Source organism: Sturnira hondurensis, unplaced genomic scaffold, assembly GCF_014824575.4.
Source record: "Sturnira hondurensis isolate 20B ecotype Veracruz unplaced genomic scaffold, ASM1482457v3 Scaffold0004257, whole genome shotgun sequence".
Classification (NCBI taxonomy): Eukaryota; Metazoa; Chordata; class Mammalia; order Chiroptera; family Phyllostomidae; genus Sturnira; species Sturnira hondurensis.
The window spans coordinates 1220816-1246386 of record NW_028076888.1 but is presented as its reverse complement, the minus strand read 5'-3'; the positions used below and the strand labels follow the sequence as shown (position 1 = coordinate 1246386).

The following is a 25571-nucleotide window of genomic DNA, read 5'->3' as shown; positions in this document are numbered from 1 at the left end:
GTCCACATGATTATTTTATTTTATTTTTCATTCATTAGCTGTTGCTTGTGACACAGGCTGTGCTCTGTGTCACGTGCCACCCGTCCTGGCTGCAGGCAGAGCCTTTCAGACCCAGTGTCCGCAGTGGGTGTGGGGGCTGAGGCTTTGTCCCAGTCAGACAGCGGAGGGCCTGCTAGGAGGGGGTTCTCAGCCCTGGCTCTCTCTGGGCCCTGCAGGACATGCTGAAGAATACCCCCAGGGGCCACCCGGACAGGCTCTCGCTGCAGCTGGCCCTCACGGAGCTGGAGACGCTGGCTGAGAAGCTCAATGAGCAGAAGCGGCTGGCTGACCAGGTGGCAGAGATCCAGCAGCTGACCAAGAGCGTCAGTGACCGCAGCAGCCTCAACAAGGTGCGTGCCCTTACCTGTGCTGCGGCCCTCATCACCCGTCTCTCTGCCTCCTGCCCGGTGGCCACCACTAGGGGGCAGTGTTTGCTGAGGGAGGGGCTTCCTTGCTTCTGTCTGGGCCCCCAGACCTTACCTGGAGGATTAGTTTCAACTGAACCCCCATATTTACTACTGTCCATGTTACTTTAGATGAAAGCTCATTTTGTTCATCCATGTACTTGCCAGTAAAGGTATCAGAAGTGGTAGCCCAGAAGTGTGCTTGTCTGAGTGGGCTCAGGAATCCAAGTTTGGGTTCGAATCCAGATTTGGCCCCTGGTGTTCACGCTGTGGCCTCAGGGGGATCATGCAACCTCCCTGAACCCCCCTTGCTCCCACTGAAAGGAGAAGTCAAGGGTACCTGACCCCCAGGTGCATATGAGGGCGTCGGCAAAGCCACAGGCCCAGAGTCCTTAGTATGAGGTGGCTCTTGTCATTGTCCATGTTATTTTTAAAGAAGAAGAAAGATGGTAAATCCATGCTGTGTTTTGAGGTTGCAACTAAGGAGTATTCTACCCCCCAGAATCTTGAAAAATGTTCAAATGAACCCATAGAAACTCCTGTTTATGAACTACAAAGCCAGGGCCCTGGCCAGGTGGCTCAGTTGACGGGAGGGTCATCCCATGTATCACAAGGCTGAGGTCTGATCCCGGGTCGGGGCGCATGCAGCTGCACCCAGATCTGCACCCCGGGCTCCGCTCCTTTCACTGCCTAGAGGGTGGTGGTGTGTGCATGTGGTTCAGGGTGAGGCGACCCTGCCCCAGGCACGGCGGTGAGCACACGGGGCGCTCAGGGGAGGGACGTTGTGTGGGGTCATTCAGAACCTTCCGGAGGGAAACCTGGGAGCCTTCTGGCTCTGTGGGCCCGAAAGCAGAACTCAGACCAGTGACTAAGGCCAGTGAGAGGTCAGCCACGTGGGTGGAGTTTTCTAATAGCACAGGAAGGGTTGCCAGGGAGACAGCAGTCCTTTCTGTGTGGACCGCACTTCACAGTGTGTGATGCTGTCCGACACATGTTGCCAGTTTGGGTCGTTACCACAGCCTGCAAAGCCAGGCTGGGACAAGGCAACCTGCAGGGTCCCTTGAGGTTCTAAGCTTCAGGGGTCCCTAGTCTTGCGACTCTCCCACCTCAGGCCACATCCAGGCCGCACGGGTGTTCGGGGGCCCACAGAGCAGTTTTTAAGGAAGTAGAATAGTTGCCAACTTTGCAAATGCAGGGCTATCACGTGAAATTCAGACCTGTGGATCCTCCTGAAGGACGGGAAGAGCTGGCTTGCTGGCCCATTTGCCTGCGTGGGCGCCTGAGCAGCAGTCGCCCACCCCCTTCAGCCCCCACCCATGTCTTCCCAGTGAGGCTGCTTGTGGGTCCCACAGGCATCTGGGTTTGCTCTGTCTGTTTCTGGAGAAAAGCGATGGGAAAAGATGGGGTAGAAGACAGAGCCTCCTCCTGGGAGTATTGCTGAATCCAGTACTGCTCAAGGTGGGCATGAAGGCTTGGGTCATCCCTCGCCCCCTCCCTGCCTCCAGGCAGAATACCCTCAGCTAGTAACACTTAGGACTTCTATTTTGAAACATCTCTCAAGAAAAAGACTTTAGCTTGGCCATGGCCACCTGTGTGGGCATTTAATGGTCTTTGCACTTGGGAGTGTCTTCTTCTGTCCTCTCGTTTAGCTCCTTTTCTGTAACCAGGAGCCTTTCTCCTGCCTCCGCTCACACACTTGTGTGGCCACAGTGGGAAGAGGGGATCGGGAGAAGGAAGGCCCTTTCCACAGAGAGCACTTGCTCTGGGAAGAGCCATCTGTCCCCCATGGGGACCAGGGAAGAGAACTGAAGGCTGAGCCTGTTTCTCCACCTGTCCAGCAGGGGGCGTGTTCCTGTGTGTGGATGTGGTGAGGAGTGGGTGGTGGCCGCCAATGGGCCTTCCCCCTGCCAGGGCCCCTCGGGCAGCTTCAGCCAGCTCCGAGACCAGGCCAGTGATCGTCCTCCTGTTGTCCCCCACCCAGAGGACAGTGGAAGTGAAACTGGGCGCACCCCAAGAGGAACCTTGTGGCTCTTTCAAAATGTGCCTGCTCAGGACCCTCCCGGGGGATATTTGTGCAATATCTGAGTTTTTTTCTTCTTTTTTAAAATCTGCCGAAGGAGCAGGGAGATGGTTTCCAGAAGCCCAGGGACTTTCCTCCCCCGAGTTTTGGGTCACGGCACACTTGGCAGCCTTCCACCACGGGACCCGGTCTTCTGAGTCCCAGTGTGTGTTCGTGAGCAGGTGGTTAGCTCGTTGGCAGCAGTAGTGGGATGGAGCAGCTTGGTGCTAGTGGGGGGAGCCCGGGGAACCCCGAGTCTTTCTGTATTAGGAGCAGTGGGGCCCTCCCCAGACTCCTGTGGCCCAGACAGGAGCTGGGGGGACAGCACATGTGGCCTGGCCTCGTCCAAGCTGGGTCTCAACGAGTCGCTTCACCTCTGGAATCTCAGTTTCCTCCTCTGGGGACCGGGTGGCCCTGGGACTGCTGAGTCAGTGAGATGACGAGGGGAATATTAGGTGCTGAGCACGGTGCCTGGCCCACTGTGGGGATTTGTGCCGCTTGGACTTCTGTGTGGTTGAGACACATGGGTCTTTAGAGGCTGGCACGGCGTTCTTTCCAGGAGAGGCTCTGGGGGGGCGTTGCCTTTACCCTAGGGGGGTGGTAAGAGAGGAAGGGGAGGATGATGCTGGTCCTCAAAGTGACAGGTTTTGGGAATGAATTTTGCTGACAGCCATGCCCCCACCCCCACTGCCTTACACTCCTGCTGGTAAAAAGATATTTTCCCAGAGGGGCCTGCAGAGTTGCCTGAGGCTTGGAGGGCCTTGGCTACCTCAGAGGGTGGCCCCATTGACCAGCAGGTCTGCCCAACCCCATCGGGAGCCCTTCCAAGGGGTGAGACTGGCCGAGGCAGTTCGGCAGGTCAGGGCGCAAGGACAGGTCCGCCTTTGAGGCCAGGCGTTGGCTGGCATGAGGCCACACTTCCTCACGGTGAGCTCAGTCGCGGGCAGTGGCATTGGAGGCTGCTGCAGTCTGCGCAGTGGCCCCTGTGTGCCACGTGCTGGGTCAGCTCCTGGGCTGTGCTGTCACACAGGGTCTGAGTTCAGAAGGGCCCACACTGGGTTTGAAGCTCTGCCGTCGCCGTCTTGAAATCTGTAATAACTTTTGACCGAGGGCCGTGTCTCACCCGCCCTGGACGGGTTGAGTTATAAGGCCAGGTCTGCTCTGCCTTGATTAGCCCGGTGACCTGAGCTGTGGAAGTTGTTGCCTCACTTGTCTGGTGAAGTGTGGAGACCTGCTAGACGGTGTCACAGCCGGTGCTCGGGGAGCCAGGGTGGGAGCACCTCTGTGACTTGGGAGCCTGTTCCCTGGTATTGGTTGTCATGCAGGATTGCCGTAGCGACGGGCTGCCAGTGGCCGGCTCACCTGAGGATAGGGTGCTGGCTGCTGGGCAGGGTGGGTGGGTGGTCCAGGAACCCAGCATGTGCGTGGCCCTCCTAGTGCCTCCCGTCTACCTGGAGGTGGAGGGCGTGGCCTTGCCTTATTCTGCCTCTGCCAGCCTCAGTCTCCCTGTAGCTGGAAAATTCTGGGACTTTGGCACATGGATGTCTGGGTGAGAGTCCGTGGGCTTGTTGGTATTGACCTTGCTCTGTCCCCCTCCCCCAGCTGTTGACCTCGGGCCAGAGGCAGCTGCTGCTCTGTGAGACGCTGACAGAGACCGTCTACGGCGACCGTGGGCAGCTGATCAAGTCCAAGGAGCGCAGGGTCTTCTTGCTCAATGACATGCTGGTCTGTGCCAACATCAACTTCAAGTGAGTGGGCCTGGGCTGTCACCCCTCCTCGGGAACCCATTTCTGTCCTGTCCCCAGTCCCTTGCCTGGCCTCTCTGGGCCAGGGTCTCAATGAACTCTCTGTGATGTACCATCTTCCTCTCCCGTCCCTCTTGGCCTGCTCTGTTCCAAGTCCCCAGAGCTAGGAAGCACCTGGAGAGGTCCCTGGTGGCCACCGCCAGCTCTGGGCAAACAGCTGTCCGCTGTGCAGAGCGGTCTGTCTGGGGACTCTGGAGTCTCCTGGGTTGTGACTGCTTTGAGATGCAAGAGGTTGTACCTTGTGTCCCACCTGAATCGCAGCTGCTTTGGTTCACATAGCTTCCCTCAGGCTGTGTCTCCACGTTTCCCAGCAGGGCTCCGTGCCTCTCTCCCCATAGCCCAGAGCGTCTGATTCTGAGCCACGGGGTCGTAGGAATGCCCAGAGCTGGGCTGCCAGGCTATGCCCGAAAGAGTGGGTGCCCCGGATGGGGTGGAGGTAATTCTGTAGACCAGAGCTGCATTAGGCCTCCAGGAATCCTCCGTCCGACCCACGCAGAGAGTTCACACAAAGATAGAGACACTGACTTTTCTTGAAAATGTGAAGAGCCCCTGTTCATCGCCCACATGGCCCAGGGCGGTGGAGGCCTGGAGCTGGGTCACGTGTCCCCTCTAATGGGGCTTGTGCTGTGCTGTTATTCACCGTCCCCACTGGCCGGTACACTCGCCCACATCCCTTGCTTGGCCGTGGGCCCTTCCCAGCTGGGCTTTTGCCCACCTGTGCAGGGAGACCACAGCCTTGGTCTCTAACAGCACTTTTAAAAACCCAACAAAACAGCAGTATGGCCACCGTGACCCAGATCTGAGAGGCAAAGCAGTCACCTGTGGCTGAGCGTCCATCCCAGCCTGACTCCTACCCCAGCCTAGAACACGTGTGGGGTCAGGGCACCCTCGAGCCTGGTGTGGGCTCCACCCCCGGAGTGGGCAGTGCGTTCCTGCCCGCTGCCAGGACCGTGGCTCGGTGCAGAGCTGAGGGTCATCAGCAGTGGCGGGTCCCGGGCCCTGGGAGAGGAGCAGTGAGCGGGGCTGTTTGGGAACTTGGACACTGTTAGTCCGTCAGACAGTCATTGGGCCCTTACTCTGTGCCAGGGTCCGGACGAGGCCCAGCCCTGCTGGGGGCTTCAGCAGGGCAGCCTCCGCCCCAGATCACGCCCTCCCTCCCGCCCTGACGCACTGTGGTTTTTAGGTCCCATGGGTGTCCTAGGTACCACATGTGAGCCACGCCCTCTCTGGCTGCCCAGCATGACATGGATGCTGCTGGCCCACTTCGGGGGTCTGTTTGGGTGGCTGGGGGTGAGTCGTGTGACCTATCTGAGCAGCAGTGTCGTCATCCAGAATAACACAAGGCACAAGCTCCCTAGCAGAGCTGTTGTGGGGACAGGTGACAGAAAGCCCGTGCCCAGCCCAGGAAGAAGGTGCTCAGTGGGGTCCCTTCCGCCCACCCCTGACCCCTCCCAGTGGCCAGCCCCCAGCAGTCTCATCCCCCGTAGAAGTGACTCAGTAACAGTGACGGCCTTTCCCTCCTTCTTGTCTTTTTCCTCAGGCCTGCCAACCACAGGTAGGGGCTGGGGGGCACGTGATTCTGGGGCTGGGGCTGGGCCCTGGGTGCCTGGTGCTTCTGCCTCACCGACAGCTCCCTATCCCACCTGGCTTGGCTTTGGCCTGAGCGGCCATGCTTGGGCTGTGAGGTGCCTGGCTGAGCTGGTGTGCTGGGACGTGCGCTCTGGGCTGGCCCCCGGGGCGGGTACTGCCAGCTCACAGGCCTTGCCGCTCTCTTTGTCCCCGCAGGGGCCAGCTGGAGATCAGCAGCCTGGTGCCCCTGGGGCCCAAGTACGTGGTGAAGTGGAACACGGCGCTGCCCCAGGTGCAGGTGGTGGAGGCAGGGCAGGAGGGCGGCTCCTACGACAAGGACAATGTGCTCATCCAGCACGCCGGGGCCAGGAAGGCCTCTGCCTCGGGCCAGGCCCAGAGTGAGTACCTGCGGGCTGCTGCCCGGGGAGCATCTGCCCAGGCTCGAGTGCCCCGTCTGGGGCCCCCAGGCCAGTGGGCGGCTTGGTCCAGAGGCTCTCGCTGGTTGTCAGCTCCATGCTGCCCCCGAACACACCCATGGTGCGCAGGCACTTCCTGCCATCACGTGGCCGACCCACCCCACCCCCATGTGCCCTTGTGCCCCCACTTGTGCACGCACAGGCCATAGGCCATGACCTTGGGGCCAGAAAGTGTGATCTCCAGTCCCTGCCTGGCCATTGCCTGCCTCCCTGAGTGACGTGTGCAGGTATTGCCTCCTCTCTCTGCTGCAGTTTGTCCCTCTGGACAGTGAGGGTCCCTGTGACACTCACCCCACCCCTCACATCCTCAGGGACCAGGCTCAGGGCTGCCCGGCCCTGCCTGGCTCTTCCTTCCCCTGTCCTGGCCATCGCCTCAGACTCTTTGGGACATGAGGAGAATGACACCTTGGGCGTGACACTCGGTGGCCTCTGTCTTTGTTGTGCATGTCTCTCCACCTGCACGATGGCTGAGACGAGTGGGGTCAGCAGTCTGGCTGCTGTCCTGCCCTCTACCTTTGTCTCTTTCCTGTCCGTCCCGTGCCTGTCGGGTCTGTGTGTGTGTCCCTGTGGCTTTCCTGGGTCTCAGGATGAGTTCCCGGTTCCCGGTTCTAACTCGGGCCGTGGGCCCCTCCAGGAGGTGCCCACTGCCCTTCCTCGGCCCACTCCACCGCCCCTTTTATCCCTGGGCATGGCCACGATGGCCTCGTGGTTCCTGGGTCACGGAGTCCCCTCCTGCTCCAGGGCCTTCTCCTGCCTCCGTCCTTTCCCAGGGCAGGCTCTGGCAGCGTTGTTTTGGTCCCGTGCCCTTGCTCATTCTAGCTCAGGGGGCCCTTCCCCTGGAAGCCTTTTCTAATTCCTTCGGACTGGACCAGGTCCTGCCTCCCTCCCCACCCCTACCAGTGCTCTCAAGGCCATGTTTGGCCCCTTGGGTGACTGTAGCCCTACCTGAGGCAGGGTGAACAATGTTTGTTGAATGAATGAAGGGCACTGAAGCCTATGGCCAGCAGAGAGGAGTGCTTGGCCGGGAGGTGCTTGGCTCCACTTCCTATCCCCACTGTCCGGCTCGGTCTCGTCCTGACTTGGGCGGGGCTCTGTCTGTCACATGACCCTGGAAATTGCCTCATGGGGCTGTTGGCAATTCTGGAAATCGAGGGTGATTGCATCACCCTTGCCCTTGGGGGGCTGGGCCGACAGCTGTGTCCACGTCTGTCTTTTCCCCAGGTCTGTGAGGCAGCGAGGGCTGCCTGTCCCCAGAAGCCTCCCTGGGGAGGGCCTTGGCTCCACCTCCCGCCCAGGCTCTTCTCCACTCCACCCTGCACTCTGCCCTCGCTCTGGGACCTTCCCTCGGGGACCCTCCCTCAGCGGTAGTTTGTCTGTGGCCGCATTCCTGAGATGAGAGTGATTTCAGGGCCCCCTTTAAGGGGGAAGATAGAAATTCTTGTTGAACTCCAGTTGGCTGTGAATGATTTTTTTTATTATACTCTTATTCAAATGTGTGCAAATATAAGATTAGGTATAATAGACGCCTTCTGCTCATACCCCTCGAACAACCATAAAACCAAAACAGAAATCACAAATGGGATAAAAACGAAGCTACAAAACAATAAAATTCAAACGAACAGCATTAGTTTCTTGTGATGGGTGATGTTGTTTTGCTGGGACCAAACTGCTCACAGTGTGGAAGTGGCCTCCTACGGGGCAGGTTCTCCCGAGTTCTCCGCACCCATGGCCCAGGGTGCCGTGTGGTGGCCTGTGTTTCCCGCCAGCGTCCGCGTCGGGGTCCCTGCAGAGCTGGTCTTGTCCTGTTTTGGGCACGAGCATCGCTCACTTCCCCTGTCCACTCTGCTCCTTGCTCCTTACTGGGGACCAACAAGTCACCTTGCTCCGGAAGGACCGAAGTCCACGGAAGCCCTGACTCTGTGCCATGGAATGTGGCTTTAAAGTCACTCTATCCAGGTGACTCAGGCTGTGTGTCTGCTTTTTTTAATGAGCTCAGTGACAACCCAAAATAACTGCCCTCCCTGGGGTTCCGTAAGGTCTCAGCTTGAGAAACTGTGACCTAGAGAAGACAGGCTGAACCCCCGGGCGTGGTGCTCAAGGACTTCCCCATCCAGGCCCGCCGGCCCCCCTGCCCTGCCTCTTGCTTCCCACTTCCCACGGCCCCGACACTCCATCCGTGTCCTCAGCAGACATCTGGGCTTCCTTACCCCCATTGCTGTCCTGTCGCTCTGATACCGTTCTCCTCACTACCTGCCACCGTTTGCGGTTGCTGTGACTGCTCCCCCTTCTCCCAGGCCATAAGTGCTGTGGGAGTGGGGACCCCGCTTGTCTTGTTCACAGCTGTCCAGGATGTTTTTGGACGACTTGCTATTCACAGGCTTCCTCAAGCCACAGTGCCTTTGCACATGCTGTTCTACTCCTCGGTGCTGCCCACCGCTCTCCTGTCTCCGTGAAGGCTCCCGTGTCTTTTAGGCACAGTAGGTTCTCAGTCTTCCAGTCTCCTGTGGCCCTTTGTACAGACTGAGTGTGTCCTGAGTTGCAGGTGCTAGGCTTTACCTGTGATTGGATCTGTGTCCCCCAGTAGACATGAGCCTGGTCATGTTTCCTCCTGTGTCTCTGGTGCCACATCCCCAGGGTGACAGCTCTCCTGTCTGGTAGGGAGTGGTGCTCGGGGTCTCATTAGCGTCTTCCCACGCCTGAGGCTGACTGGGTCTCCCTCTGCTCAGATAGGGTGTACTTCGGTCCCCCGCGACTCTTCCAGGAGCTGCAGGACCTGCAGAAGGACCTGGCCGTGGTGGAGCAGATCACCCTCCTCATCAGCACACTGCACGGCACCTACCAGGTACACGGCGCTGGCCTGCTGTGGGGGCTCCGGGCCCCTCCCTGTGGGCAGCGCCCAGACTCAGCAGGCAGAGCAGAGGGCTATTCTCCTGGCCTGCCCCCTGGTGTGGCCTTGGCTCTGCGTTTTCACAAGCAGCAGGAGCGGTTACACCCCCTGTCGCTGCCTAGAAGTCTGGGGTGTGGCCCCTGGTTCAGGCTGAAGCTCTGGTTCTGGTTGAGGGGGCGCGCGGCTGCCGGGCATTTTTGTTGTTGCTTTTTGCACAGTTAGTCTTACAGCCCCTTCCTGGCTTTGCCTCAGGCTGCAGAGGAAGCTGGCTAGGGTGGGTATCCCTCTCAAAGCAGGGCTGCCGAGTGGGGTCTGAACCAAGGGCAGCCCACTGCAGCCCAGAGCTCAGGGGAGTTGGCCCCTGCTGTGACTGAGTGAGCTTCCTGGCCGTGACTTCTCCCCAGTTGCTCTCCCTAGGGCACCCTGACTGCCGTAGGATCTGGGGTGGCTTTGGGGGAGCTAGTGGTCTGCGTGGTGACTTCATTGGCCTTCTTAACCCTAGAACCTGAACATGACCGTGGCTCAAGACTGGTGCCTGGCCCTGCAGAGGCTGATGCGGGTGAAGGAGGAGGAGATCCACTCAGCCAACAAGTGCCGCCTCAGGCTCCTGCTTCCCGGGAAGCCCGACAAGTGAGAGGCGGAGGGGCCTGCGGTGAAGTGGGGGTGCTCGGAGGGAGCTCTCGGAGCTGCCCTCTTAGTGTCACTGTGATGGGAGTGGGTGTGTGCCCACTGCGGGCTGCACCCCGCACAGCGTGGGGCACAGGGCAGGTGCTTGCAGTTGAGTGAGTGAATGAATGAGTGAGTGAACGAATGAGGGAGTGAATGAGTGAGTGAATGAGTGAGTGAACTAATGAGGGAGTGAATGAGTGAGTGGGTAAATGAGTGAGTGACTGAGTGAATGAGTGAATGAACTAATGAGGGAGTGAATGAGTGAGTGAATGAGTAAATGAGTGAGTGAATGAGCGAGTGAGTGAATGAGTGAGTAAATGAGTGAGTGAATGAGTGAGCGAATGAGTGAGTGAACTAATGAGGGAGTGAACGAGTGAATGAGTAAATGAGTGAGTGAATGAGCGAGTGAATAAATGAGTGAGTGAATAAGTGAGCGAATGAGTGAGTGAATGAGTGAGGGAGTGAATGAGTGAATGAGTAAATGAGTGAGTGAATGAGTGAATGAATGAGTGAGTGAGTGAATGAGTGAGTGAGTGAATGAGTGAGTGAATGAGTGAGCGAATGAGTGAGTGAACTAATGAGGGAGTGAACGAGTGAGTGAGTAAATGAATGAGTGAGTGAGTGAATGGATAAAGGAGCCCCCTTTCCTGCCCGGGGCAAGCCCACCCCCTGCTAGGGCACTGAGACACTGCTGTTGGCCGGTTCCATTTGTGCTGTGTCCTTTGCACTTACATCGGACGGTGCTGTCCCCTGGGACCAGGCCCTGGGTCTCCTCCACGGGCCCTCCTGCCTCCCCCAGCGCCACCCCGTTCTCTAACCCGTTCCCTAGTGCCCCCACAACAGCTTGTGGCCCGTAGACCCTCAGCTGCTGTTTGTGGAATTGATGACAGGCTGGCAGAGATGGGGGAAGGTATCTGTCCTTCCTTCTGGGGACCCTCGGTGAGGCGGGTGTCATTGCCCCGTTTTACAGATGAGGAAGGTGAGGCTCAGAGAGTTACATGCCAGGTCCAAGGCCACACAGTGAGAGGCAGAGCTGGGTTCCAAGGGGTCTGACTATGAAGCTCAGGATGGTGCAGTGAGGGGCTTGGAGGCCAGGTTTTAACCCTCTAGGTGGGGCTGGGATGGCCATGGTGGGGAGTAGGCCCCACAGAACACTGAGGGGCTCCTGATACTCCAAGGTGAGAGGGCAGTGTAGGGACAGCAGTGACTTCTGGCTGCCCAAAGCCTGTGCACAATGCCAGGTGCTGGACACAGGCCCGAGGGAGACTCGTTCCTCTTTTGCAGAGGCTCCCGGTCAGACACACACAGGTGTCTGACAAGACCCGTGGAATCTGGCCACGTGGAGCCTTGTCAGAGCCTCTCGAGTCACAGCCCACAGAAGGCCAGACACCTCTGGCTTTGCTGGGCACCCAGGCCGAGGCACCTGGGGCTGGGTTGGAGTGTGGCCTGGCCACTCTGGGGGGTGCCTTCCTTCTGCGGCCGTGGTGGGTGGAGGGGCTCCTCCCCCAGGGGCCTGAGGCTTTGCTGGGCAGGCCCTGGGCCTCTCTGGCCACCCCCGATGCTCTGTGCAGACCTCACTCCTTCTCCGGGGCCCGTGGGGTGAGGGAAGAGCTGGGTGCTTGTGCGGGGGAGCCAGACCCTTGTTCCGAGCACTCACACTCTTTCTCACCGAAGGTCCGGCCGCCCCATCAGCTTCATGGTGGTCTTCATTACCCCCAACCCCCTGAGCAAGATCTCCTGGGTCAACAGGTTGCACTTGGCCAAGATTGGACTCCGTGAGTAAAGCCCCAAAGAGAGCACTTCAGGCGGCAGCTCGGAGGAGGGGAGTTGAGGGGTGTGTGTCTGGGTATGTGTGGGGGTCATCCAGGCTCGTGGGGGAGGAGGCTCCTGAGTTGGGGGGAGGTGGTGGAGAAGCAGCTGGAGCAAGGGTCCTGAGTCCTGAGACCCTGCTAGTGACCTTGGACAGGTTGCTTTCCCTCTCCAAGCCTCAGCCTCCCCGTCTGTCAAACAGTGGGAGTTGACACGAGGCACATCAGTGGTTGCCAGGGACCTGGGGGGATGGGGAAGTGGAGAGAGACTGCTGAGGGTGTTTTTTTTTTTGTGGGAGGGATAAAAAGGCTCTGAATTTTGGGATGATGGCTGCCCAATTCTTACCACACCAGAAACCGGTGAAGTGTCACTTTAAAAAGGTGGCTTCTGTGGTAGTTGAATTACAGCTCAGCAAAGCTGCTACCAAAAAACAATGCTGGTTAGAGCATTGAATCTTATTTTCAACCAAGGATCTCTTTAGGGTTTTTTTCCCCCCCAGGCACCTCCTAGTAAAATAGAGGTAATGATGGGAATCTGTATTCACAGAGCGTTTCCATGTACATGCGTTTTTCTAAGCACTTTACACACTTTCTCTGTCTCCCATTCACAGTAACCCTCCGAGGTAGGGCTGTCGTGAGTCCCTTTTTACAGTTGAGGGTCCGGAGACACCGAGAGGCGCGGTGACTCGCCTGAGGTCACACAGCAGGCAGGGGTGGATGCTGGGCAGTTGCTCTCTGTGTGTGGCCCACTCCCAATCCCCGTCCGTTCTGCTTCCTCGGGTTGGCGAGTGTCTGTTGGTCAAACCACATTCACTAAGTTATAATTTATTTGTGCTTTTTGTGAATTGACGGAAGGCCCGGGTCCTTGCTGATCAGAGCTATTACTCCCTGTGAGGTGCTGGAATTCTCATTTGCGGAGTCCAGACAATGGCGGCGATTTCTTTTTCGTTCTTGCTTCCATTGTGATCTGTTTATAGATAAGTGTGTATTTCCAACAGGTTCTGAGACATTTCTGGAAAGAAGTCAGGACCTTCGTCAATGGCTTTCGTCAATTAAGAAACTGTGTATTGAGTCTCTCCAGTAATTTCCAGCTATGGGAAAGGGGCAGTGGCGAATGCAGAAAGGTCCCTGGTCTCGCGGAACGCACAACTTAGTGGGGGGCAGGCAGGCTTTACGTGAGGAGCAAACCCGCAGGGAGGGGTGCGCTGCCAGGGGTACGGTGCTGAGTGATGTGACTGGCACCAAGCCTGGGGAACGGGCTTGCTGTCACGGAGGGCATCTGAGGCAGTGATATCTGAAGCCGTGCACAATTTTGGGAAAAATGACCCAGGCTTGAAAACAGCAAGTGCAAAGGTCCTGAGGTGGCCAGAGCCGGTGACCTGGGCAGGTGGAGGCGGGGGGCAGGTTTTCCAGAAAGCCAGGGCAGTGTGTATAGAGCTCACCTGGGGTGTGACGGGAGCTGTTCGTTGCAGCACTGAGAGCTGGACAGCGGTGTGGCCTGGCTTCTGTTTGAGTGAATCATTCTGGTGCTGTGCACAGAGGGCATGTGGGGGTTGGGGTGGGGGAACAGGGAGGAGGCTGTGTCTTCAGAGGAGCCAGGATCTGAGGCTTTTGCTCATCCAGTCCCTTCTTGGATCTGGTGCCGATGTTGCCAGGCCTCCGTTGGATGTTTCGTGGTGACCAGGAGGGTGGAGGAAGGATTTGAAGCAGAGGCTGTTACCTGCCCTGGCAGAGGACTCTGGGAATTCTAGCCCGAGGAAAGGCTAGGTCAGCTCCCTGCCTGCCAGGCCGCAGGCCCCACGCTCCCCTCCCGCCTGGGCAGCGGTCGCGTCTTGGGCAGCAGTCACATCTTGAGAAGATGCTTAAGCCCTGGAACCCCAGGTGCTTTGCTGAGTGGAGCCTGGTGTTGGAGGGAGAGGTGATGACTGATGTGAGCATCTGAGTTCTCGGCCGCCTGCAAAGCTCAGCCACCCTCTGTCTACACAGCAGAAAGTTTTCTCTGCAGCAGAAAGTTTTAATGGCACGACAGTCATTTGAAATCTTATTTGAATGCCTGGGTCCCCCTGGGGCATGAATAATTTGTTCCTTCTATTTTGCCAGTTTGTTTTTTTTATCTTCAGTGCCTGGTGGGGAGGGGAAAATAACAGGAGCCCGCTAGAATATATTTAAAAAATTTACTCACAAAGGACATTATTCCTTTCATTTGTTTTTCTATGTCTTACTCTCTCCCTGACTGCAATGCTGATCATAACCCACTGGAGACTGAGAAAGGAGAGGGCTGGGATTTGGGAGGGGGCGTCGGTTCTGCCCCTTGGAAGGACAGGGGACCTGGCAAGTCCAGGGACCCAGTTTATCTCCGGTTGTGGCCACCACTATGCTGTGTGGTTCTGGGGAAGGCAGGCTTCCCAGAGACTGTTCCTTGCTGTGTTTTGGGATCTTAGCACCACGTGGAGTTGGTCTGCCTTGGTTCAGTTCCCCGCTCTGCTGCTTACCTTACCAGCTCTGTGATCTGGGCAAATGACGCAGCTTCTAGATGCCTGGGGTTCGCCATCGGATTGTGGGGATGATGCCAGTGCCCCCACCACAGCTCTCCAGTGAGCGTGCGTGGAGACGGTGTTTTGGGGGTGTCTGGGACGACCAGCAGCTGGCCTGTGGGAGGAGCTCCCAGCACAGGAGTGTCTGCATTGCACCGCCTAAGGTCACGCATGATTTAGTGCAGAGCGGGGCCAGGAAACCCTCCCACCTCTCTGCCGATCACCTTCCCATTTGTATGGGCTCCAGAGAAGGACTGCGGTGGAAGGTGCTCCCTGGGCTGCTGGCGTCTCTCCCACCACGGCCGCCTGTTCCCCACACCTTGGGCAGGGCAGGCTGTGCGGGGGCCAATCCCACCCCCCCAGGGGCGTGTTCTCACAAGTGCAGCCTGGGGTCCCTTTCTCGCTGCCTCTGACTTGGTTGCTTTTCCAGCCTCCAGCCCTTGCAGCGATGCCATTGCTCCTCCTGGCTGTGGTCCAGTTACGGAGGTCTGAGCCCGGCCCAGGCATGCACTTTCCCCCTCGTGTTCTCTGACCTTCAACCACCCTGAGCTTGGGACCTGGCCAAGCCCTCGGCTGGAAGCAGTGGGTCTACCCTCTGGGTGGGAGCCGAGGGGGCCTTGGGGCAACACTTGGGTTTTACCCCTGCTGGCTGACCAGGGCTACTTCCTGGCCTCCAGTGTCAGCCTGCAGGGGTGGGTTTTGGGGAAGACTGTGCCGAGGCCCTGCCAGCCCTGATGTCTGTGCCGGGATGGGGGGAGGGGAGGCAGAGAAGGACAGTGGGCTGTCCATGGGGCAGAGTGACAGAAGGCACGGAGGTGAGGCGGAATGCAGGAGGCACATGAGAGGCCACTCGGGGCTGGAGAAGCAAGGCAGGACAGCAGTGCTGGTGAGGCAGCCCCGTGGGCATCGCCTAATACTCCTGGGTAGGAGTGGGCAGGGCTCTTACCCTTCAGGACCATGGTCATAGTGGGTACTTTTCTCGGGTGCCCAGGGTAGGCCAGGTGCTCTATCTGTTCTTTCCTGTGCTCACAACAGCTCCAAGTGGTTGGAATTGTGCCCTCATTTTCCAGATGAGGCAGCAGTCTCAGAGGGGTGAAGTGCCCAGCTCGGTGCCACACTGAGCTGGGGGCTGAGCTGGGATCTTCCACGGCCCCTGGGTCAAGGCCAGCTTCCCACAGCCTGCAGGGCTATTCTCAGGGCTCAGAGGTTGGGAAGCAGAAGGGGATGGGGTCCCCAGCCCTGAGCTGCCCTTGCTGCCCCACAGACAGGCACCCTGTGTTCAGTGGGCGCTGCTGAGCCGGGTGCTAAATAAGCCCCCACTTAACGTCATTTGGAAATCACAGCTTTGCCGTCGGTGCCAGTCCTTAATGTCACTTATCCCAAGTGGGCCCTCAGTTTTCAGCAACAACAGCCTTCTAATTTGGTCCCAGCCACTCTGGTTTTGTGACGGAGACAATGGCAGTGGCAGATGGGCGGCCCCAACTCCATTTTCTTTTAACGTTCCCAGGCGCAGGCAGGGAAGGCACCATCTGGAAGGAGAAGGTCAGATCGTTACAGAAATATATACTAATAAATTGCCAGGACTCGACGGGCTGAGGGGGAGGGGGAAGTGGAGCTCAGCACGTGACGTGGTGACGGGGAATTTGTGTTCACTGACGGAGCTCCGGGAAGCCGCCTGGCAATGGGTGGGGTCCCGGTGCTCTGCGGGGCCCCCGCCTGGTAGAGGTGAGAGGCTGTGTGACTGTAAGCTCCTTGAGAGCAGGGACACACTCAAATCTTGCCCTCCTGCAGAGGAGGCGGGTGCTGCCCACAGGCGGTGGGCCGTCTCTGCGATCACTGTGAGGCGCGCGCTGTGCGAGGTGCTCCCGTGGCTCAGTTCCGTGTCCCCTGCACCCTGCCTTGGCTTCCCACGGCCTCTGTTTGCTCTGTTTGGCCTCTGTTGATGGGGTGGAGACAGCGAACCCTGGCGGCCACGAGGATGAAAGGAGACAGCACGTGGGGTGGCTTTGTGAGCTGCGGAGTGCGGAATGTGTGGCGATGCCGTCCTGGGCTGTAGTTGTCCTTGTCCTTGCCCTGGTGGCCTCTCCTCCGTGGAAGGCACCAGGTTTGACGCGACTTTGTCTGCAGGGCCCAGTGGGGCAGAGGGTCCGTTTAGGGAGTGAGCTCGCCGCCCAGGGCCTCCACTGCCGGCGGGAGTGGGCGCACCAGGCGCTGGAGCCTCTGCTGACGCACGCGGGTTGCCCAAGTGGTCATGGCCGACCTTTGTCAAGGTCTTTAACGTCTCGCAGAGCATCCAAGCCTGCTGCGTCATTCTGGCGCCTCTCGCTGCGACCGACACTCAGGTGCCACCCTTCTCGGGTAGCAACGGCGTTTTTCAAAAACCCAGCTTATTGAGGTGTGATGGGCATACCGAAGCTTGCATGTTGAACGGGTACAGCTCCGTGAGTGTGGAGGTCCGTGTGAACCCGTCACCACAGTCCAGGCCGTAACATGCCCCTCCCCTCCACAGAGGCCCTCCTGCCTGCCTGCCTGCTGTGTTTTCTGGTAAGAACCACGAGCGGAACATCCACCCTGCTGGCCAGGTTTGAGCACGAGACATGGAACTGCTGGCGGTGGGCGCTGTGCTGTGAGTCACACACGTGGTTGTTGTGTGCAACTCGCACTAGACGTTAAGCAGCTGCCCCTGCTTGAGGGGTCCCAGTGTCTCTGGCGTTTCCCTGCTTGCGTTGTCCAGCGTCACCGCGTCCGGGGTCAGTCATGGCCATGGCCGTCAGTAGCGGGCTGGGGGCCAGGGGCTGGGGGCTGGGAGACAGCCTGGTTTAGTACAAAGAACCTGGGCTTTGAGTTTCAGACAGACCTTGGTGCCCAGGCGGGCTTGGCCATCTAGAATGACGTCCGCCCCATCATTCATAATGTGAAAATCATTTTCGGACTGTGCTCGGTTACTGTGAAAACGAAGCCAGGGGACACGTGTGGCATTCAGTGTGGGCCTGATATGTGAACACACAGTAGGTGCGCTTTAGCAGCACCTCGCCACTGCCGTCCGGCTCCCGGGAAGGCGGTCGTCGTGTGGAGCGTCGGGACAGGCTCCTTAGTGGGGAAAACTCTTTGGAAGAGATAGCGGTCTGCTCGCCCGCTCCTTTCATTCATTCTTTTAACCCACGCTCGCCGAGCACTGACTCCAGGCAGGCAGTGTGGTGGGTGCTAGGGAGACAGTGGGGAATGAGATGCCCCAGATCCCTCTGCCTCGAACTGATGTTCTAGAGACGTGTGGAGATGGGTTGTAGACAAGAAAGCAGACACAATGATTTTAGATAGTGGCGAGGGCTATGGGAGAAACCAAACAGGGTCAAGGCCTCTCCCCCTGCTCAGCCAGGGTGGTCAGGGAGGACTTCCTGGAGGTGGGAGCCCATGAGGGAGCCCTGAGCCATGTGGAGGAGCTGCTGCAGAGAAGGCGGTTCAGCAGATGGTCAGAGGTCTCCGAGTGTGAGACTAGGGCTTGGCTGGGCTCGAGCCTGGGCATCTGTGCTGGTGACAGGTCCCTGGGGGCTTCTCTACCCAACTGGACAGGGGGACCTGGGGGTTTCAGGGTAGCTGCAAAGGAGGCAGGAGAAAGAGCCTTCCCCTTCTCCAGCACCGTCACCATCAGGCAGAAAGGCAGCCTGAACTTGCATCGTCACATGCTGGCTGGTTTATGACCTTCTCCCCTCTTGAGAAGGTCAGGGCAAGGCAGCCAGGCCTGGGGTGAATTCAGCCTCTCAACGCCCCTTGACACCCTTCCCACCTCTTATTTCATTGGATGCTCCCAACAACTGGGGGACGGAGGCATTTTTATTGTCCCTATTTCACAGGTGAAGAAATTGAGGCTCAGGGAGTTGGGGTGATTTGCACAAGGTTGCTAAGCAAAAGGCCGGTCAGGCTGGGGCCCAGACCAATGGTGTCCTTGCTCCTTGCCGGGGACGCACGGCCATGACCACCGTCTCAGATGGGCAGGAGTAGGGCTCGGGGGTGTGTGGCTTGGCTGCTGGGCAGTCTGGGTCCCTGGGGCCTGCCAGGCACCCCCCAGGCTGCTCGCTGCCCTCCGGGCTGCTGACTCTGACCAGCCTCACCCAGCTCTTTCCTTTCACTGCAGGGGAGGAGAACCAGCCGGGATGGCGCTGTCCAGACGAGGACAAGAAGAGTAAAGCCCCATTCTGGTGCCCGACCCTGGCCTGCTGCACCCCCGCCTTCTCCTCCCGGGGCCTCAGCCTGCAGGTGAGTGGAGCAGGCGCTGCTGGGCTCGCCTCGTCCTGGGAGAATCGGCATTTGCAGGCTGTGCCCACAGCGGGAGAGGCCCTGGCTGCAGATCCAGCTCCTCGGCTGCTTCCTGAGGGAGCTGGTGGAGCCTTTTTATTGCCTTAGGAGTCAGCTTTCTCACCAAAAACGTGGGGGTAGAGGCACTCATTGGGTCGAGTGAGTGGAAAATTCCATTATTTTGAGCTAACAAATAGCGATGATCTCATTGTTGATGGCTTTTCGCCAGCCCAGGAGATGGGCCGGAATAGGCCTGGGCAGCAGAGCAGCACTTTGCGGGGTGGACCCTTTGCCGGGTGGAGCCGGGCAGCAGCCGGCCTTGGTGTGGGTGGGGCGTGGGGGGCACGCGCTTCCCGTTGTCAAGCACCTCCTGTGCTCCCCTGTTGCTCTGCCATCCCTTCCTTGTTTTAATATTTATGAGAACCTTATACATAGTTGTTTCTAGACATTTCATAGGTAAGGACCACCTAAGGCTCAGAAAGATGACATGACTTTCTGAAAATGACACGGCCAATCAGGATGGGCCCAGGAATGGTAACCTTGCTCTGTCTGATTCCAACACCTGTGGTCTGAACCGCCACCGGTCATCTGTCCCTGGCGTCCTGGCCGACCTCATTCCTTTATCTGGAGCAGTGGCCGCCTCTCGTCCTCCCAGGGAGCTGAGGCCCTCTAACCTCCGGGGAAGGGAGAACAAGCTTGGCACCTGGGCCCAGGTAGATAAACCCCAGGAGGTAGACTGATGGGGCTGTAGGTTGGGGCTCTTAGTAGCTGAAAGAACATGTCCTTGAGATGTCAGTTTGTTCATTAGATCACCCATTCTGTCTGTCTGTCCACCTGCAAATGTTTGTTGAGCACCCACTGTGTGCCAGGCCCTGTGTTGGACACTGAGAATACAGTGGTGCCCAAACATGCCACGTACCCTCATGTAGCTTCAATCTAGAGACAGGAAAGACCCTGGCAAATGACAGGAAAGAGAAGAGAGCCGTGTGTGTTGTAAAGAAAATAGATCAGATCTAATAGATACGGAAATGAGGCCAACATAGAGAGGGGGTCAGAGAGGGCCTCTTGGAGGAGGTGGCATTTAAACTGAGACCTGAATGACACGAACGATGCAACCCCGTGAGGCCCAGGGGAAGAATATTCCAAATAGACAAAGCAACAGAGAGCGAGGCCCGTAACCCCCAATGCCCCTGGGTGCAGTCTGGGCGGCCAGCGGGCTGTGGCTCAGTTGCCAGGAGAGGCTGGGCGGGGAGGTCTGAGGGTGAGTGAGCTGGGCCAGGTTTGGATTTGTTCTCAGAGCAACCAAAAGCCAAGGATGGCTCCAAGCAGGGGACTGGCATGGTCTGGTTTGTATTTTTGGAAGGATCACCTGATCCCTCTGGCCATTGTGTGAGTGTGAACCGAGACGGAGAGACCACACAGGGCTTGGTGCGTGGCCTGCTGAGCCCAGGCAGGGCTGGGGCGGTGCCATGGGGGCGGGGGTGAGGCGAGGGAGGCCCTCCCCTCGGGTGCCAACACTCCCAATTGTCCAGATAAGTGATGCTCTGATGCAATGTTTAAAGAAATCCAAATCAGCAAACAGCGGCGTTGGTCTGTCTGCTTTTCTTTGTAAATAAAAGGGCTGGGATTAGGGTGAGAGACAGGGTCAGGTTCGTTCTTTGTTTCAATTCTCGGTAATTTGTTCATCATGGATATTTTTTACATTAATTTTGATTTTTAAAAATGGCATTGAAATATTTTTCTGATGTCTGAGTGTGTTGACACCCCCTGAGGCTTGGCGCCTGAAGTGAGCGCCCCCTGTCCTCACCCTGGCCCTGGCCCTGGTGGGGGCAGGGGGTGGGGGACATGGGGACACAGGTGGGGAGTGTGGTGGAGCAGGGCTGGCCCGAGGTGAGAGATTGGACGGGGGCTGAGGGGAAGGAAAGAAAGCCTGTGCCGGGGTCTTTGGCTTATGCACCTGGAAGGTGGCGTCGTTGGCGGTATGCTGTCCGGGTGCCGTGGCCTGATTTAGGGGCTCAGGGAGAGAGAGCCCCAGCACCGGGTCCCTAGCACCGCGCCTGACACCCATAACCAGTGTTCAGTAAACAGTGGCCATAGCAACCAGAGGATAGTTCTTAAAGTTCTTTAGTCTCCACCATGTGACGGCAAGCCCCCGACGAGGTGCTCTCGTCCCGGGCCCTGCTACAGGTGCTGCTTCGCAGGACTCGCTCTCTCGTCCCCCAGCTGCCTGCAGAGGTGGGGCTGTCGGTCCTTGAGGCTGGGAGAGGGGTTTCGGGGCAGAACTTGCCCCTTGCCCTGGAAGGAGATTCTTTTAGACTCCTGCTGCATCCTGCTCCTTTCCGCCTCTCACTGGGGCTTAGCTGGTGTGTGCTGTGGCGTGGGTCCCCCCACTAAAATTTCCAGGGGTGGCTGGGATGCTGTTCATTTCTGTCTGGCTGGGGAAGCCTGCCCTTCGTAGGGCTTCAGTCCTTACTTATTGAAGAATGAAAGGCCTGCTGTGTCTTTTGAGCTCCGTCCCAGCAGACCTTGGGGTCTGAGGACTGGGGACCGTTCAGGGTCCACCCTGCCTGTGTCTCACCTGGCCTTAGGGCCTCTGCGGGGAAGGCTGACCAGGTAGGGTGTGGAGTGGTCTCCACCTCCCTTCCACCCTGGGCTTCTTGGGACTATAGGACTTACTTAGGTGGTACCCTGACAGGTCACCTCTCGAGGGGCAGAGTCACACACAGGCCACGCCTCCAGGGCAGAAGAAAGCCCCACCCAGGTGTGGGGCCACCTGGCACTTTGAAGCCGGGGGAGAAGGGCCCTAGAGGCTCTCCATTTGGAGCTCTTGGGGCTGCCTGCAGAGGTGGGGCTGTGCAGGCTGGAAGCACCCCCACCCCTGCCCTGTGGAACCACCCACGAGAGCCCAGGGAACTGCAGGTGAATCTGGGGGTAATGCGCCCGTGGAGCTCCTGAGGGACCTACCAGGCCGTGCATGTCCCCATTTGCTGGACCCCAGGACACTACCACAGTGCCTGCACTTGCCCCCTGGCCTGGACGGACAGATGGATGGACGGATGGACATGCCCCGTCATCAGCCCCGTGCTGGTGCCTTGTTCATTTCCTCAGAAAGTTGCGAGTGAGCTGGCTGCCACCCAGGCCCCCTACGCCCACTGCCTCGCCCCAGGCCCAGGGGCCCAGAACTCCCACTCGGCTCCTCGGCTGGCCTCATGGCAGCTGGAGGCCGAGTCTGTCCCTGCGGAAGTCTCAGTGCCCCAACCCGCCCCCAGTGCCACCGTAATCAGCGCTCGTGACCAGCCAGCTGGCCGAGGGTGCGTGTTGGGTTTCCCCTCAAGGGAACAGGGACATGGGGGCTGAGGGGAGGAGCGTTTCTCTTTTCAGTGTGGATGGGTGACTGGTGCCCGCGCTGGGCCCCGCCCAGGCCCTCTGACTTGAGGGACCTGGTTGGGGGCGGGGGGAGACCATTGCCGGGAGCCACCTGCCCGGGTTCAAATCCCAGCTGTCCGACAGGAGGAACGCTGCTCCGGCCCTCGGTGTCACGGCTGCGTGTTCAGTGCGCAAACTGAGGTGGCTGCAGAGCCTCCCCGACCGGGTTCTAGTGAGGTTGAACGACACTATCCATGTCACATGCGCCTGCTGCCTGGCCCGCCCTGAGTTCAAGACGCAGACGTGCAAGGACATTCTGGTCCCCAGGAGGGGAAAGCCACTGGTGCTTGTTTTGGGGCATTTCTGGTGGCCTGACTCCTGAGGTGTCGGGAGGTTCTCATTGGACCCCCAGCTCCATCCCAATGGGGGCCTGCTCCTGGAAGACAAGGGGAGGGCCTATCACAGACCCATCTCCCTGGGGGGCTGAGGTCCAGCCAAGAGGCCTGCTTGGGGACAGGGGCCTGGGGAAGCTGGTGGGGTACTGCCTGCTCTGGGGCACTTGACTGTGCAAGCACCTGGGGAAATGGGAGGGTGAGCATGGGGGCGGAGCGGGGTTGAGGGGCCGTGTGGCCGAAGCCCACAGGGGGCCGGAGCCGGGATGGCTGAGGAGTGAGCAGGCTAGCTGAGTGGCTTCTGTCCTGCCTGTCGCCCTCTGTGAGCGCGTGGGGTCCCTGTCTCCTGACACTGCCATGGCCGCCCACCTGTAACGGTGGCTCCCCTCACGGTGTCATTGTGCTGGGTGAGAGTCGCTGCAGGTAATGTGCTAGGATGTCCCGTAGAGTCTGTGGAAAGAGTGGCTGCCGGCCTCCCGCCTGTGCCGCGTGCTGTGCACCCGCCGTCTCTAGTCCCCGTGACCACGACAGCCATTTGGTGGGTCCCCCCGCCGGTGGGGGGACCTGGTGGCCGCTGAGTTGCCTCCAGAGCCTGCTCCTTTCTCCGGCCTCAGGCTGCGGCCCTCTCTACTTCGTGGGCACATGCATTTGAGGGAGTCCTCTCCCTGGCACGGACGGGACTCTGGGTCCAGTAGCCATTCGAGTTTTAGCCATCATGTTGGACCTGAGTGCTGTTGGCATCAGGGCTGCTGGAGTTGCTATGGGAACGTCAGAGCCAGGGCTGCATTTACCCCCTCCCCACCTGGGAGGACAGGCACAGCCTGGCAGAGAGGGCTGGGCGTCCAGCTGAATGTGGTCAAGAGGCAGAGTTATGGGGAGCAGGGGGGTCTGGGGTGCCCAGAAGGCTGGCAGCCAGCTGAGTGGAGGAGGGACCCAAAGGCCTCCAGCGTGGCCTCTGGGCGGAATTCAACCAGAAGAGACATTGGGCCCTGACTCTGCCACTGATTTACTATGTGACCTGGAGCTAGTCTTGTCCACTGCCCTGAACTTCAAAGTCATTGACTCCTGAATGGGGGGCTGGAGGCTGGAAGAGGTGACCTCTTCGGGCCCCCTCACCCTTGGCTGTTAGAAATTTTGTTCCAATATCCCAGCAGGGCTAGGGCTGGCCTGGGCCTGTGGCACCAGCAGAGGGCAGCACCTGCTCAGCAAAGGGTCTGGTGGTGGCCTCATTCCTCAGCGGGCCCCTCTGAGCAGTCAGCCCTCTGTCTCCCTCCATCCCTGGCCATCTGCCCAGGGTTTCCAGCAAAGCCTGTGAGGGCCAGGCCACCTCTTTCCTTTGCTGGCCTGGTCAGAGACAGATGGGCAGGGTCGAGCTCAGGAAACACCCTGGAGCTGCCTGGCATGGGTTTTGGGGAAGCAGTTGCAGAAAAGCCAGCAGCCGGTGGCTCTTGGTGACACTCACTACAAACAGAGCCCCCGACCCCTGTCGGCAGGCTGCACTAACCACTCAGCTCTCTGTCCTGGTGGCTTGGTGGCTTGTCTGCTTAGTGGCTCTGGGATCCCTCCACCCACTGTGCCTCTTGGGAGGCCTGCCCGAAGGCTGGGGAGGGAGGTGAGCATGGGCCAGGCCCTGTCACTCGCCTTCCCAGTGGCCTCAGGGCCACAGGTATGTCATCTGTGGACCCCATTTTCCCCACCTGTGAAATAAAGGAGGGTGGGGTGGGTGTTAGTGGTTCTCAGCCTATTTTAACGGGAAGCCAGTCAGTTTGAAAGATCCCTGGGGGTCCCAGAGTGTCATCCAGGCCCCTCTTAGCCAGAAGGTTCTGGGCGAGCGATGGTCCAATGCGAGTGCAGAGAAGCTTCCCAGAGGTCCTGTGAAACCTGTCACTTTCCTGGCCCTTGCTCAGGGGTTCTCATTTGGGGCCTGAATGGGGCCCAGGAACCTGTGGGTGTAGCGACCCCCGACCCCTGTAGGTAGTGGAGCCAGACCTTGGCCTCTCGGGCACCCCAACACAGAATGCTGCCTGTGTCTTTTCTGTCTCCACAGCTTGGGGCGCTGGTCCACAGTCCTGTCAGCTGTCCCCTGCTGGGCTTCTCGGCGGTCAGCACCTCCCTTCCACAGGGCTACCTCTGGGTGAGTAAGCCCTGTCCCCAGCCAGGAGCTTAGCCTCAGGACAGGAGTGGGGAAAATGGCACCTGGCAGGGAGTTGATGGAGAGAACCACCTGCATGCTGGCCCCTGTTCTGCACACTTTACCCAGCAAGGTCTTTCTGGGGACACCTGCCCCAGGCTCTGTGCTTGGAGTTGGCAGCTGCAGCCTTACTGGGGACAAATAAGTCCCTGGGTAACTGGGGGACAAATAAGTGAGCATGACTCTTGCAAATGGCCATAGGATGGGGCCTCCACCCCGGGGTCGGAGGTCAGGGCTCGTCATTGCCGTCTCTCGGAGACCCCAGCCCACCTTGCTGCCCTCAGGCTTCCTGGCAAAGCTCCACCACCCCTCTGGCCATCCTCTAACTCCCCCTGCTTATTCCTGTCTCCAGGCACTCGGCAGGAGCACTCAGGCTTACCCTTCAGAGTCCAACCCGAATGTCCCTCCTGAGGGTGATTTGTTCTTCACTGTTTCTCCAATGTCTAGCACGTGGTATAGCCACCCACCCACCCATCCATCCATCCACCACCCATCCACCACCCATCCATCCATCCATCCATCCACCACCCATCCACCACCCGTCCATCCATCCATCCATCCACCACCCACCCATCCATCCATCCATCCATCCACCATCCATCCACCCATCCACCACCCATCCATCCATGCATCCATGCATTCATCCATGCATCCATCCATCCACCATCCATCCACCCATCCATCCATCCATCCACCCATCCATCCATCCATCCATCCACCCATCCACCACCCACCCATCCATCCATCCATGCATCCATCCATGCATCCATCCATGCATCCATGCATCCATCCATCCACCACCCATCCACCACCCGTCCATCCATCCACCACCTATCCACCACCCGTCCATCCATCCATCCACCACCTATCCACCACCCATCCATCCATCCATCCATCCACCACCCATCCACCACCCGTCCATCCATCCATCCATCCACCACCCACCCATCCATCCATCCATGCATCCATCCATGCATCCATGCATCCATGCATCCACCATCCATGCATCCATCCACCACCCACCCATCCATCCATGCATCCATCCACCCATCCATCCATCCACCACCCATCCATCCATC

At 58.8% G+C, this 25571-nt stretch overlaps 1 protein-coding gene across 10 annotated transcripts in view; it reads left to right on the top strand.

Annotated features, from left to right (window-relative positions):
* Positions 1-25571, top strand: part of ARHGEF10L (Rho guanine nucleotide exchange factor 10 like) — a 157103-nt gene that overhangs the window by 96837 nt on the left and 34695 nt on the right. For 9 of the 10 annotated variants that reach the window (XM_037045081.1, XM_037045075.1, XM_037045073.1 and 6 more), the window contains 9 exons: positions 216-389; positions 4105-4250; positions 5848-5862; positions 6093-6274; positions 9079-9194; positions 9742-9869; positions 11583-11683; positions 18383-18504; positions 24349-24435. In XM_037045081.1, coding sequence (XP_036900976.1) covers positions 216-389; positions 4105-4250; positions 5848-5862; positions 6093-6274; positions 9079-9194; positions 9742-9869; positions 11583-11683; positions 18383-18504; positions 24349-24435 — 1071 coding nt within the window. The remainder of the gene's footprint in view (positions 1-215; positions 390-4104; positions 4251-5847; positions 5863-6092; positions 6275-9078; positions 9195-9741; positions 9870-11582; positions 11684-18382; positions 18505-24348; positions 24436-25571) is intronic. The other variant, XM_037045080.1, reaches the window with a different exon arrangement.